Below are 15,174 nucleotides of genomic sequence, written 5' to 3'. Positions count from 1 at the left end.
AATCCACAGGTTAATCTAATTGGATGCAGAATGAAAGCAATGTTGAACATGCAGGCACATGCAGGTGACTTTGGGCAGAACAAATTAAAAACTGAAGAAACAAAAGCGCACATGTACTCCGAAATATGCTGCCAAAACATCCAAAGAAAGAGAAAAAGTAACACAATTGGAAAAGGGACCACATTTTCATCCTGAAATGAGATGAGGGACACCATAATGACATTTCAAGGAAAGGTCTGCTGCCACATCATACTGACCTGCAGTAATTCTCCCTGAAGTTAGATCTACTGCTGTATCAGTTCCTCCCGAATAATCAAAAGCATTCTTACTTTTATAGAAAAAATGTCCAGCTTCTGCTAAATTCGTGTCAGACATGGAAGGTTTCATTCCCCCAATCCCTCTATAACCAGAAGGGCCTGACCGGTCATATTGATAGTGGTCATCCCTATAACCAAAACGATCCTCAGGAAGAGTAGTTGCTGGCTGCTGTGCTGTGCAGCTCCTTCCAAAAGGTAACTTGTAAACCATATCGCAGCATACAGCTCTTCTTCCTGCAGTCAGATCGACAGGCTTTTCATCATCTTCTACTATTTTGGTCACCACACCGGAAGTAGATTCATCCATCGTTACAACAGTTCTGTGAGACTTGGTTGTACTGAGATCTACTACTTCCCCATCAGCCATTCCCTGGCGTGTGACGCTATCCGTCCATCCATTTGTGACTCCGACAGGAGGTGCGGTAACAGGTTTTGTAACAGCCGATGTCACTGGGTGTGCTGATGTACCTAAAGATAAGTTTATTGGTGCATCCTCCCTAACTGCAGGAAAGGCCTGGCCACTCGGTATCCTGTATGGGGGAGGCTCAGCATGCTTCAACGTAGTAAGCTGGAGGGGTGCTGGTGGTGCATGTTCTATACCCACTAGGCTTTCTGGGCCCATGGTGTAAACTGAACTAGCTGCGCACGTGACAACAGTCACCGTCTCAGTGACCAGGGGCATCGGCGTTACTGCTGATGAAGTTGCACTGAGATTTATAATAGATGGTTGGACGGTGCTGATTTGTCTCCCATAGACTTCATGTGTGGTGGTCTGCCTTTTCATATCCATTGTGGAGGCAGAAAGATCCATACACTTTTCAGTTACTTTAACTTCTACTTTTGGTACTGTACGCAAATCAATGGCATCACCAACAAGCGGCAACTTTCCATTTTCCTTATGCTGATGCTTCTCTAAATGTAGGTTATCTAGAGCAAGAGGCTCTGGAGGTATCGATATAGAGACACTGCTGAGACCAACACTAGTGAGTGCACTTCTGGCTGCTGAAGCCTCAGCCTTGGAAACTTCAGTTGTGAAAAACTGTGTAACTGAGGTTGGGGATGCTTGAAATGAAGATAACGTTGTGACAGGGACAGCAGAAAATGTCTCCAAAGCTCCTGACATGTACAAGCTCTGTTCTGAAGAACTTGGCATTCCTGCAGTTGTCATAGGAGGAACTACAGAAAACACTGGTTCGATGGAAATCAGGTCTTTGGGGGGTGATCCCAGGGGCCAACTGGTAACTGCTTGACTAGTTGAAGAATCGGTTGGAGTCCCAGGTTCAGATGGCAATGTGATAACCACGTAGGTTTCCATGAGGGATTTGGAAAATCTTGGTGAGGACTTGTTAGAGTGAGGGGATGCTGGGGAGGTAGGGGAAGGTAATTTATAATCTGCTGAAGTCACTAAATTTAATGTCATGTTTGAAGCTAAAGATAGACCTGTTGGCTTGGGGTGTGTATCTGTTGATTTTTGTGTAGTTACTGGAAGCTGAGGGACTGCTGGTTTAGGGGCAATCGGAGGTTTACTTGGCTCAGGTCTATGTGTAAAGACAAGTCCAGATGGGATGGAAGATGGCTTAGGAGGAACAGGAGGAGGTGCAGTGGTACATATTTTTGTTACAGGTAACCCATTACTTCTTGGAATAGCTGTAGCCTCTACTGTAGTAACAGCATCAACTAGAGGTTTAGCTGTAGTGGTTACAGTCTCTGGAGCTGTAATTGTTAACTTTTTTGTAGGATGAATGATTGGCTTGGGTGAGGTTGGTGGAGGGAGAGGTGGAGGGGGGGGAGGAGGGGGAGGGGGAGGAGGGGGAGGGGGAGGGGGAGGGGGAGGAGGAGGCTGTGCTGATGTGTCCAAAGAAGAACTTCTAAAGAATGGACGCATTTTAGTTGGAAGAGAGGTAACAGAAGGACTGCCGGATGGCAATGGAGATGTGGGTTTTGTTTGATCAAAGACCTGTCCTGATATAAAGCACGTTGCTGAAACCCGCTCCCCTACTGGAAGGGCCACTGCAGAAGAAGGAGGTTGATCAAACACAGTTTCAGAAAAGCTCATCTTTGTTAGTTCAACCTCAGTCTTCTCCCTTTTATCTCTGTAAGCTTCCAGAACCTCGAGAATAATTCCATTCCCAGTGTCCTTCTTGGCTTTCTTCACTGCGTCTTTTGCAGATACAGGTAAGTCAGTGGAAACAGTGTCAGCAATCAGCCCCTCCGGTTTAGTTCCTATAGATTCTAGAATAGGAGGCTCCACATCAGATAAGGAAATCACGATATGATCAGCACCAGTTCTTCCATCTGGTGTGGTGGCTCGATCTAAAGATACACTTATTTCTTCCGGATAGTCTATAATGCTGCCTGGAAAATATGTTGATGAAGAAATTCCCTCAGAATCTTCAAATTTAGTTACTACATCCACTGGTTCCATATAAACTGTGGTTATGCTATCCAAGGTAGTGACGGGTGAGGAGCTATCTGTGGTACAAACTGAAGAAACAGAAGACGTGAGAGAGGGTGTGTCAGAGGGTGGGACGGATGTAGCACTTTCTGAAGGCTCAGAGTAGGTCAAAATCAGTGATTCATGGGCAATTATCTCTTGGATTTCCCTTGTATAATCTGTTACATATTCATCCTCAATTTCTTCTGTTGAAAAATGTTGGGTTATTTTGACATCTGGGATAGAGAGTGTTGCACTGCTGGTCGAATCTGTAAGAGATGCTCCTGAGAGAACACTTGATGTCAAAGATGCATCGGGCACCCTGTCAAAGTCCACGGTAGACTCTATCGTGTCATCTGTGATGGGGGGCTGGGTTGGACTGGATCCAGGTGTTAACTGCATTTGCTGCCTCTTCATGAGTTCTTCATAGGCAGCATCAGCGTCTAATAATTTTTTTTCTTCACTGGTAGAAGTCACCATACTACCCAGATCCACTATTTCATGGCTTTCTGGGATAATAAAAGAGCTTGAAACAATGTCTTCTTGAGGCACAATAGAATGTAAGCTTTCTAACTCATAAAACTCTTTCTGGAGGTCTGTTATTTTTTGCATAGGATCTTCATAAATCTGTTCTGGGAGTCTTATTTTCTGCTCTTTCCCTCTCTGCTGCATAAATCCATTTTCGTCTTCTTGCCTTGTTAGCAGACTACCATCTACCGAACCATTGTATGTGTCCTCTACTAAAGATTCATAAATATAATCCTCTATTAACATCCCGCCATACAAAGGCTCTTTTTCAAACATTTCATCTCGTTCAGGTACAGCTGGAAAAGGTTTATATTTGTGGGTTTTGTGCATCATTTCTTCATACATCTCCTCGGCACTTTTTAATGCCTTTTGGCCACCTTCTTTCTGCATAATAGACTGCTCATCTGTTGGTGAATATAAAGACACAGCTGTGGGCAATTTATAAACTTTTTGCACTTCTATTATCTTTTCTGGGCTTATTTCAAATCCTTCTGGGTCTGACTCTATGCTAGGTGAGTATTCAGAACAGGAAGATCGATGGAGCTCCTCCATTTCCGCAGCCTGGCGTAATTCTTCTGTTGGAGATGCATCTTCAATGGGAGAGAGATTACTGGGTGGTGTCTTTGGTCTTTCCCTCCTTCTCTGAGCTCGAAGTTCATCTTTGTCTTTCTTTGATTTCTTACTAGAAGTCTTTCTTTGCTGCTGTTCCAATTCCCGCTGCTTTTCTTGCTCCTTTAATAATTCTTCCTCCTCTCTCAATTCTTCTTCCTCTGAAGAATCTTCAATAGTAGGTAAAAGAGGACCATGTGACCTGTGGCGAGCCTTACGTTGTTGTTTGCTCTCTCCTTTTTTGTGACTTGGGCTACTGTCACTGTCCTCATCAAGAGACGACACTGAGGTAGGGGATGTTCCAGGAGTGAAGCTGGAAGCATGAAGACTAGAAGATCCTTCCCCCCTTGACCTATCTTCTGGGGAGTCTGTCAAGCTCTCCATTTCCAATTCTGGCTCCTCATCAAAATACAAAGCCGTTTTTTTCTGTGATGAGTCTGCAGAGTATTTATCTGCTATTGTGCTGTTGAGTTCAATGGTTTTGAAGCGACGTAGCCCCCCTCCTCCAGCAACTACAAGTTCTTCACTCTCTTGACTTTTAGTTTCTCTGTACTTAAGCTCAGGACTCTCATCAAATGTCTCATCATCTTCATCATGCCACGAATGGCGTCTCCCTGCATCATCATCAAAGCTGGCACTGCTTCTCCGAGTTAGTCGCCTGTGTTTCCCGGCTGTTGCTTTCCCTTTTCCTTTCATGTCTTCCTTCTTCTGGCTCTCAATACTACTACTAATCTCTTTGAGCTGGCTCCTAATGAACTCATCATCTTCAGAAGCTGAAGCATCTTCGTCAGCACTCATTTCTATAATCTGTTTTCGAATAAAGTCCTCCTCTTCACCAGACCCTTGACTATCTTCCTGTTTATACTCATCACTGCTCGATGAACCAACACTGGTTCTCCGTTTTCTTTGTGGAACAGGTGAATTTTCACTTTCACTACTGTCTTCAACTGAATCATAAAGCTGTCTTCTTGTAGCTGTGTCATCAACAAACTCGGACTTTTCTTCGTGGTCCTTTCTGGAAGGAATGTCTTGTTGGCTATCTTTTTTTAAAGTGTCTTTTTCTTCTGGACTCTTTTTGAGCTCCTCTTCTGAAATTGTAGTTTCCACTGTTTCAGATAAACTCTGAGTTTTCTGTGGGTCCTTTGGCTGCTCAGAAGAAACCTCATGAGGTTGAGTTTTCTTTTCTGACTTTTCTTCAACAAGTGTACTTGCCTGAGCTTCCAAAATGGAGAGGACCGTACTTTCTAACTTAGCCAAATCTGAGGGGCTGGAAGGACTGCTTTCTTGGGAAAAAGAGTCCTTTTTGAGTCCCTTGAGCAAATCTTTTTCATCGCTTGGAATAAGACTTGGAATTTCACCAAGTGAACTTGATATCCCATCAGAAGAATATCCTGTGTCACTCAGACCTTGTGGGCTTTTTGGTTGCTGAGAACTTGAAGTGTCTGATTTGTCATCTTCCTTTTCCTAGCAGGGAGGAAAAGATACAGGAAAAACTTAACATGATTAAACTAGTAACATGGCCTCTCTTTTACTCCCAATTACTACTATGAACTGAGGAATAATTATAGGATTTCTTTTCAACTATAGGCCAGTATTTAAAAAAAAAAAAAAATCTCTGGGCCCAAAACAGTTAAAATAGTTGATACATACTGATTAAGGTTAGTTTTCAGTTAAACTAAGTTAAATTAAATGTCAATTCTCAATGACATTTGATTTTTTTCCATGAATACTCTATATTTCAATAGCATTTTCTTTCAAACACGTGATTATCTTTCTCAGCACATTTACTTTGGAAAAACGTTCTAAACTGTCAAAGAGAAAAATTAATTTTTTCATTAATATAATCAATACTTTTGAATTCTGAGGACAGGCAAAGAAAGGAAAAAAAAAAAAATCAGAGGATGGGCTTTGTACCAGACTACAAGTTGTAAGAGATGATGGAAAATTTACTTAACAGAAATATGTAGGTAATATGACTGTAATGTTATCCATCTCAACTATCAGAGGAGATTTATTTTTGAAATAGACTCCAATAAGGCACTACTTTTAAAAGACACTTTAGGGGCGCCTGGTTGGCCCAGTTGGTTGGGCGTCTAACTTCGGCTTGGGTCATGATCTCACAGTCTGTGGGTTCAAGCCCTGCATTAGGATCTGTACTGAGAGCTCAGAGCCTGGAGCCTGCTTCGGATTCTCTGCTTCCCTCTCTCTCTGCTCTCCCCCACCCCCAACTCGTGTTCTGTCTCTCTCTCAAAAATAAATAAACATCAAAAAATAATAAAAGATGTGTAAATAAAAAATAATTTAAAGATGTGAAGACACTATATTTACTTGGTATTGTTATTATAATTCTCTATCATTTGAAGTGAATGTTTAGAAACTATAAACTTTGAAAAAGTTATGCAATAATTACTGACTCATGGCTTTACCTCAAGAGAAATATCCAGCTATTATTTTTATAGTGTTGCTAATCTCATTTATTTTCAGCATCACACCTCAAAGATATTTAATAAATATCACTTACAAATGTCTTCTGACTTTGCAAATACATTGGACTTTTACCTTTACACCATGTCAAAGTCAGCTCCTTTCAACCAGTTCAACAATTAAATTTTCTAAATGGGATTGTGGGCTTTCCAAGGAGCTCGGACACTAAGCAGACAAATCACAGCCTCGACCTGCTGCTTTTCTTGGGCTGTGATGAGGCCATGCCAGTGATTTGATTCCAGAATCAGAGTAGCCTTAAATGAAAATACTAAGCACAGAGGCTTTTTGTAGAAGTCGAAATTAAAATTACTCAAGAGCAAAATGGAACTCAGCTGATCCAGTGAGTTTTCATGCTTAGAGTGTTAAAATAATCCCCACAGCCCTATGGAATGAAGAGGTCAGAAAACAAACCACAGGAGGACATGCTCTGTTTGACCCTGGCCTCTGAGGCCACCTCAATTCCACTAAGTCTGTACCTTGAACTAACTATCTGAATATTTTCAGTGGGTTTGTAAGCATGGGCTCCTCCCATGATCACACGTCAGGTTGAACAAACAACAAACATGAAAGAAACTTTCTTCCTTCTTTCTCTCCTCTCCTTCCTTCTCTCCTCCTTCTTCCTCTCCTTCTCCACCTCCTTGTCTTTCTGCTTCTTTTAGCTGTAGAGTTCTCAAATATAAAAGCTGTTGGTTTGATATTCATTTTCCACTCATGTTTCTCTCAATACCTATATTGTTACTATGTATGGTTAGAAACGTATTTTGAATACATTATGTGGTAAAATTCTTTGGCCAAATTTACAACACGATGTAACTCAAATTCAAAAAGACAGTGATAGGGGCTTAGTCAGTTAAGCATCTGACTCTTGATTTCGGCTCAGGTCATGATCTCACAACTTGTGAGTTCGAGCCCCCACATCAGGCTCCCTGCTGACAGCAATGAACATGCTTGGGATTCTGTCTTGCTCTCCCTCTCTCTCTCTTCTCTCCTGCTCATTTTCTCTAATAATATAAATAAACTTAAAAAAATCAAAAAGACGATGACATATTATTCACAACTCTAGTGCAAAAAGCAGTAAGTACTCTTTGGTTTACCATGAATTAACTTTCCAGGTCATTTCAGATGCCTTCCCAGGAGAAAGTTACTTATCAACAATTCCAAGACTTTAGTTAGTAGTAGGGCTCATGATGACCCAACTAATATTGGTTCCTTTATCTTAAGAGCTACACGTTAAAGAGGTCAGCACAGGTGAAGCAGACTTCTAATAAAATCTTTCTAGATGGTCCAAGGGGAGGGATGTTTCTATCTCCTTATATCCTACACATTGATGAACACAATTTCTTTGAGTCCAATATGCTTTCTATGTCTTTCTTTATCTGCCTTCCCACTCTTCACTAAATCATAGTAAACACCATAACCAGAGAGGTGGGGTACCTAAGCTCCTTGTGGAAAAAGAAAAAAAAAGGTAAAAAAAAAAAAAAAGATCTTTCAGAATCAAATTGTGATAGTGGCATTTATATTCTTTATTTTGCATCTGCATAGGTTATAAAACAACAATGCAATACAGTATCCATATATGGAGGAAACGTAACCATTGTTATATATAACAATTCTTTTGAGTATAATAAAAGAGAAATTAGAGTTTTATACAATGGATTCTGCAGATTCTACATTTTATAAAAATAAGATTAGGATCAGACATATAATGTGACAAACAGAATTAAGATACATTAGACAGGGGACTAACACACATAAATATCAAAATACCCATCCTGCAATCTCCTTATGTGGCCTATCTCCATATCCTCAAGCTTTCTTTCTTTCCTTGGTACCATGTTCTACCCATTTCTCCCTCCTGCTACTCTCCCGGTCTCTTTCCTCCACATTCTGCAGAGGATTCAATCATTATTTACCTATGATGATGCTGTGATGATTTTCCCCTCTAAATGACTGTTACTCTCCATATTATCAGGTGGTAAAAGGCTGCAAAGATTTTGCTCGATATGCTTGCGGGTCTAAGATAAAATGTTTGGAGTGTTTAATAAGAAAATCAAGTTAGGTGACCAAAGGGCATTGGTCTGAATTTTTCAGAAGAGACAGTTGCTCATATATTTATTGTACCATGGTACAGTGAAAAAAAGTCCTAATGTCAACTCTTCTCCCACTAACTCGCATACCAAAGTCTTCTGGTAGAGGCGAGTGATCTTCTTCACTACACGGTTAGCTGGTTAAATCTCAGATCACATACCAACCAGGCCCTTTGGCTCTTTAAGGCACCTACCCATTCATCTTTTCACTCATTGCTGCTAAAAACATAAACAAAAAAGAAAAGAAGTTTTACTTCATGTACAGAGAGGGGCACACTGAGGCACTCATCTGTCCAAGCAGTGATCCTTTCTATGGCTATCTACTTTTCTCTGGGAGGTATGTGAGTGGGGGTACGAGTGAAATTCGTACTCACACAGGTTAACTGGGCTACACAGCTAATATACACTGCAAAACCCTTGCTTCCTGGATAACTTTTTTTTTTTTTTTTTTAAGACAAGGGAATAATGTGATCAAATCAGAAAGAGTAGATGGAACTAAGAAGAACATAAAACATGCTGTATAAGTTGGGTTTGGTTTTCTCTATTCCATCTTCAAATGGATGTCTGAAGTACTGTAACTTGAGAGGAATATGATCAAAGTATTTATGTGAGGGAGGCATAATTTGGCTTATTTTCTTCCAAGTTTCTAAGTCCCTAGGACTAAAAGATTGGGAGTTTTCTTCTAATTGCTTCAAAAATGTGTCGTTACATACTTATTTTTGACAAGAATATTATGTTACTTGTGATAATATATTCAAACTTAATAAATAGATCCAAACAGTTCTTTCTAAATTTCGTATGTATTATATATAACACATATATGCATTTATGTGCATAAACATCATGGTGGTTTATTACTTATGCATTATTTTCTTCATTTGAATAATCAGAAGTTGAAATTAATTACCCATTTCATTTTTTACATGTAATACAATCTAGAATGACCTCTGAAATTAAATTAAGACGAAAACTCCAGGCATCTACCTTTTATGTGAGAATTTTGTCATCTTAGATGGAGGCAGTGAGTGGGAACAAACATAATTTAAGTACACCTTTTTTTTTTAATAGCAATGTCATTTTTCAGTTCCCCCGAGGAACACATTTTCCATGCATTTTTCTAAGTACATTTAGCATTAGATTCCATTTCACTTACTTTTACTGTTATTATTATTGCACTTTTCCCATGTATAGAATTATGGTACTTGAGACTTGAGTGTTTCTAAGTCTGTGTATATGAAACAATTACTCAAAACTTTCAGAGGCTAAGATTTATATATTTGTTTACTTACTAACCCAAAACAGAGAGTGGAGAATTCCTTTTCCTTCCAATATTCCACTGCCATTTGTTGACCTGGAGACCAGTCAGAGACAGGCAGTGATGAACTAATCCCCAGGTGAAACTCTTCTGATGGTATCATATCTTGAAGCCTTCTCTAGTGATGGAGAAGGTACGAAGACACACTGTACTGCCAACCTTAGTTCTGCCCTTTCACAAATACTGAAATGGTTAGCCTTTCATACTGAAGGTAAATGGAAGTTTTCTGAACATTACTGTAGTTACCACCTGAATTCTTGGTTAAACTTAAGACCGGACAAAGAAAGGATACCATACTGCTTAATCTTCCCAAGCCATTTATTTCAATGGGCCAAAGTAAGACAACAAATGAATGATCTTTAATCGTTTATACAATGTTAGGGTCAAAATGGATTACTAGTCTGAATGTTCCAAAAATTCTGAACAAGATTAAGTCCATAAAATTCACTGAGACTGGACAGAAAAATCAAATAGTCTCACCTACATGAAAATCCTTTTCACTACAGAAAACCTCATTATTTTTCATCCTGATTATTCTGCCATGATATACAATGACTTATATTTAACTTGAATATTAACCCCTTGGTCATTTTAACCAGAAAAAAAAAAAAAAGTTTACGCTAACGGGCATTCAAATTTCGATTTTTATCTGGAATACTATATAGTGTTTCAGTGTAATATATCAAATGGAGACAAGCAATATTGTTTAAGTATATAGATAAAAAAAAGAGAACTCTGTAATAATGTGAAATTTTAAAACATTAAACTAAAAAAAGTAAAGAAGGATGTATCTTTCAAATTATTTATTCTACTTGGGGATACATTTTAATCCCTTTCGACAAACACATTTTGTGAGAGAGGAATAAACAGAGACAAAAAGGTGTGGCCACAGAAAATGTAAACAATATGCTGTGATAATATGAATGACACAAATGACAAGTGAATAACTAAAATAACATAAATATATAAGAAAGTAAACAACCACATAAAGTATTTAGGATTATACTTATAATCCTAAAGCTATAAGAAATAAGAAAGCTTAATAAGAAGCTGCTTAGAGAGAAGAATAATTACATCATGTAAAGTCAGTATGGTACAAGTGTCACAGGAAAGAATTATGTGTAGTGTTCAAATGCCATGATTTTATAATCAGAACTGGACTACAATCTTAGCTTTGCTGAATCCCCAGCCATGTGATCCTGAGCACAGGAATTTAGTTTCTTTCAACTTAAAAAACATACAATATTTACCTCATTCATTGTTGTGTGGATGAAATGATCAAGAAAATACTTAACATAGTGCCAAGAATATTGTAAGAGATAAATTAAGAGTATTATTTTGATTTCAAACAAAAACAGATTTAAAACCAATCAACATAAGGCGTTGAGCAGCAGAAGCACCAGCCACAAGGGAGAAAAGTGGCCCAGAGATCCAAGTGGGAGGTTGTCAGTTGGGATGATGGAGGAGTGTGGCATTTATGCACAGAGAAGAACTGAGTACAGGTGAAGAGGGCAGAAAGGTCAAACTACCTTCAGGAATCACACAAGGGCGTATTTATTTGGCTGTTGTTCTACGTATCACTTGTGGGAATATTAGGCGTTGCTTACAGGTTATACTGGAGCCAAATTCCACAGGGCTGAGAAAGCCAAACTGAGTTATTTACACAGGAGTCCTGGCTGTGGGGTGCAGAAGCCTGGACAAGCATGCAAAATCATCTAATGGCTACAAGAAGTACATGTGAAGGTATATTTTTATACACTGATATAAAAATATTCTCCTAATGTTTAATAAGTGGATTGATGCTAATATTCTTTTATTCCTTATGTGAGTTGGTCATCTGTTTTGTGAAAAATCCTGGGAGAAAACTGAGAGTCACACTCTAAGGAGAAATTATAGTGAGGTAGTCACTTTATTCAACCATCTTTAGACTGAGGCTTATTATTCAGTTAGGCAGATCTCTGGCTTTTATTTGCTACTAGCAATTACACCTGTTTTCTTAGAATAGGTAAGTGGTAGACAAAAGATTATGTCAAAACAAAAAATCACATCACAAAGATAATAATGATGTAAGAAAGACACAAACACTGACACGCTTCATATCATTACAAACTTTTCATTAGCAACATTACAAGAAAAAAGTAATGATGACCAAGTTAAATCAGCCAAAATCAGCTGGGCTGGGACCCAGCCAAAAATGCCCGACATTATCAGGAAACCTATTTGACATCTGTATTGACATCTCTCATTGCTAACAGCAAATCTTACCTAAACACAACGTAAGCTTTAGCACAACAGCAAGTGATATTGTGGCACCAACACAGACCTCTAAAATTTTCTGAAAATAAATATTCCAGTACTTTACCTACTTTCAATAAATTACATAATAAACATTTAGAAGCTTTTGATTTTTCTTATTTCATAATAAAAGAAAAAAAAGCTACACATCATTTGGATAAAATTGGATTCAGTAATATGTACGAAATGATATGGTGACAAATTAAACTGTATTTCTTGTCAGCCAATATTGTTGGAAAGACTACAGAAATAACATGAAGGTTTGAGAGAAATTTTTAGAACAAAGTAAGTAGCAAAACTTTTGGTAATAACAGAATTAAAGTGTAGATATTTCTAATATGTTCAGTTTATAATATTTACTATTTCTGCTTTAATAATAAAATACTTAAAGTACTACTGTAAGCCAATAAGGAAAACTATGCCAAAGAAGTAAGCCTCACAATATTGAATGGTTTAAGGTATACATATTTATTTTTTTATGAAAAAACTGTATATTAGCTACTGAAGAGTGGCTTTTTCTTTGATTGGAATTATTCTTTTAAAAAGGGTAAGAATACAGAGATCGCAGTATACCTGTGAAATTCATTTACTACATCTGTTATAAGTAGGTCAGATTTGGACAGAAGACCTCTGGATTTTACAGATGTGACATATGTTTTGTATACTGATGAGACCTTTATATTTTGAAGAATATATATTTTGTATATTTTGTACTGAGGTAGAGAATAACTCTAAAGTTATTTAAATCACAGAGGTTTACTGATTATATAATAGGAAATTAATTTAAAAAGTTGTAGAATATGAAGATGGGTCTTTTTTGACAAAAATAGGATTATCCCAAGTTTGTTCAACTTTTTGGTGATGACAAGTGGTTATCAGTAATATACCACTTACTAGATGCTATAAAGTAAATGGAATTGATGGAAGGGAAAAAAGTATATAGGAGAAAGTAAACTCTGGTTATCAGCAATATGGTACTTATTAAGTACTTAGAAAAAACAAACACTAGCTGTTCTTGAAGAGAATTATGGTGTGAAAACAGTCCTTTGAAAAGAGATATGTGGAAACCATGTGATTATGCTATATAAAATAACATGTCATTTTTAAAAGCTGTCGTATCTGCTCATTTAATACATTTTAAACAGAATATTTTCATCTGTTTCTAACCCTTCCAGATGAAGAACCCCAGTGGATTTTAAAGCAATTCATTTGTGTGTGTGTGTGTGTGTGTGTGTGTGTGGTGTGTGTGTGTGTGTGTGTGTGTGTGTGTGTGTGTGTGTATTTTAAATACCGTATTTTCTGAGAGAACAAGAACAAATAACTATTGGTCTCATGGAAGATAAACATTTACCTGTGGAATTTCCACAATTAAAAAATTATTTTCAGTTTCAAACTTAGAGAATAGGTAGCAAGATTTGGGAAGTACAAACTGATCCGCTTCTTCCAATTCTGACATATCTTTGTAGATTATCTTTCTTGTTATGGATAGTCATTAGAACTAAATATCAAAATATCAAAATAAGCTTAACTTAGAAGCTGAATTTAAGATAACTCTATCATAAAATTGCAGACCAAGATTTTCAAAAATACTGAAGCACAATCCATGTTCTCTCTAAAGTACTATTATTAATCATATTTTATTGTGATCAAATGTAACTTTACTTAAATAATTATAATAAAAACAATTTTAGTCTATTTCATTTTATTTTATATTTTTGTGAATGTTTTATACTGTTCATAATATATTAATAAATCACTGTACACATTTAATTTACAAATAAGTAACACATATTAAGGTTATAAAATAATATTAAAAGTAGTGATAAAAAGACACAACAAAAAGAAAGTGATAAAGGTGTAAAATAAAAAGTGCATTAACAAAATATCTGGATATTTCTCGTTTAGATTCTATTTAGCAAGCAATGGAGAAGCATTAGCAATATCTGAGTGATAGAGTGAAATTACGTGCACCCTACAAAATAATTATCTGACAATTATATATGGAGGAAAGGAGAAAGAGAAGGCACAGTGACCAGTAATTAGATTACTCAAATCACTGATGAAAGGTCATGAAGGCCATAATTAAGAGTGTGCTCAGGAACAGGAACTAACAGACAGGAATGTGATGAATTGGATGCCGAGAGCAAAGGGCAGGCAGTAAGAAGAAGCCTCAGATCTTTCAGAAGGGTAGTGACCAGGAAGGTAGAGGCAGGTGAATGATGCTGCCATTACCAGAAACAGAAAGTCAGGAGCAGAAAAAGTCTCTAGAGAGTGTAGATAAAATTCCAACATATTGAGTTTCAGTTTACAGGGAGGCTTTGAAGTGGAACATCTACTGAGTATTTGAAACTACAGATCTGATACTCAAAAGAGGGGAAGAAGGTGCACAGGTAGACTTAAGAATTGTTCATGGGGCTCTCCTAAGAACAAAGAAGACAATACCCAAAACAAAAATGAAGCAAAATACAAAGAAAACCTCCTCTTACAGAAATGAGGAAAGAAAGTGATACAGGGAGTCAACGTAGAACTCATAAAGTATGATCAGAAAGACCAAAAGAGAACAAAAAGGGAAGGGTTATGAAAGCCAAGGGCCGTTTTACAAAGGAAGAAATGGTAAAAGTCATCAGGTTGTGCAAAGTGGTAGGCTACAAGCAGTAATGGGTGGTGATGGTGATACTACATCCCGGCATAGAATGAAGAATATACAGGTACCTGCTCTTTCTGACTCTTATAAACTCATTTATGTTATGAGGGGAGACCAATGATGAATTATCTGTGAGTGATGCATCATATTACAAGTGATGTATCATATTTTATATATATGATATATGTGATATATATGAGATGATGTATTTTATTTATCTGGTATATCATAGATCAGAGATCGGTTACTAAACCAAGTGTTAAAACTGTAAATGACCAAAAAAGCAACTAAGAGTTGGGATGCACTACAGATTCTAATTAGAGCCCTAATATTAACTTTTAATATTAATAAATCATTTCATTTTCCTTCAAGTCATTGTTGTTATCTGTGAATTAAAATTATTCAACCAAATATGATGTAAGACCTGGTGTAGCTCTCAAACAATCAGAATTCTTCGAAAA

General features: G+C 37.5%; 1 protein-coding gene across 8 annotated transcripts in view; it reads right to left on the bottom strand.

Annotated features, from left to right (window-relative positions):
• Window positions 1-15,174, bottom strand: part of PCLO (piccolo presynaptic cytomatrix protein) — a 442,587-nt gene that overhangs the window by 217,766 nt on the left and 209,647 nt on the right. For all 8 annotated transcript variants that reach the window (XR_009260516.1, XM_058725251.1, XM_058725252.1 and 5 more), the window contains exon 5: window positions 258-5,352. Coding sequence is in view for 7 of the 8 variants with exons in the window: in XM_058725251.1 (XP_058581234.1) it covers window positions 258-5,352 (5,095 nt within the window). In the remaining variant the exon portion in view is untranslated. The remainder of the gene's footprint in view (window positions 1-257; window positions 5,353-15,174) is intronic.

This window comes from Neofelis nebulosa, chromosome 4, assembly GCF_028018385.1.
Source record: "Neofelis nebulosa isolate mNeoNeb1 chromosome 4, mNeoNeb1.pri, whole genome shotgun sequence".
In the NCBI taxonomy this organism is placed as follows: Eukaryota; Metazoa; Chordata; class Mammalia; order Carnivora; family Felidae; genus Neofelis; species Neofelis nebulosa.
This window is presented reverse-complemented; position numbering and strand designations above follow the sequence as displayed.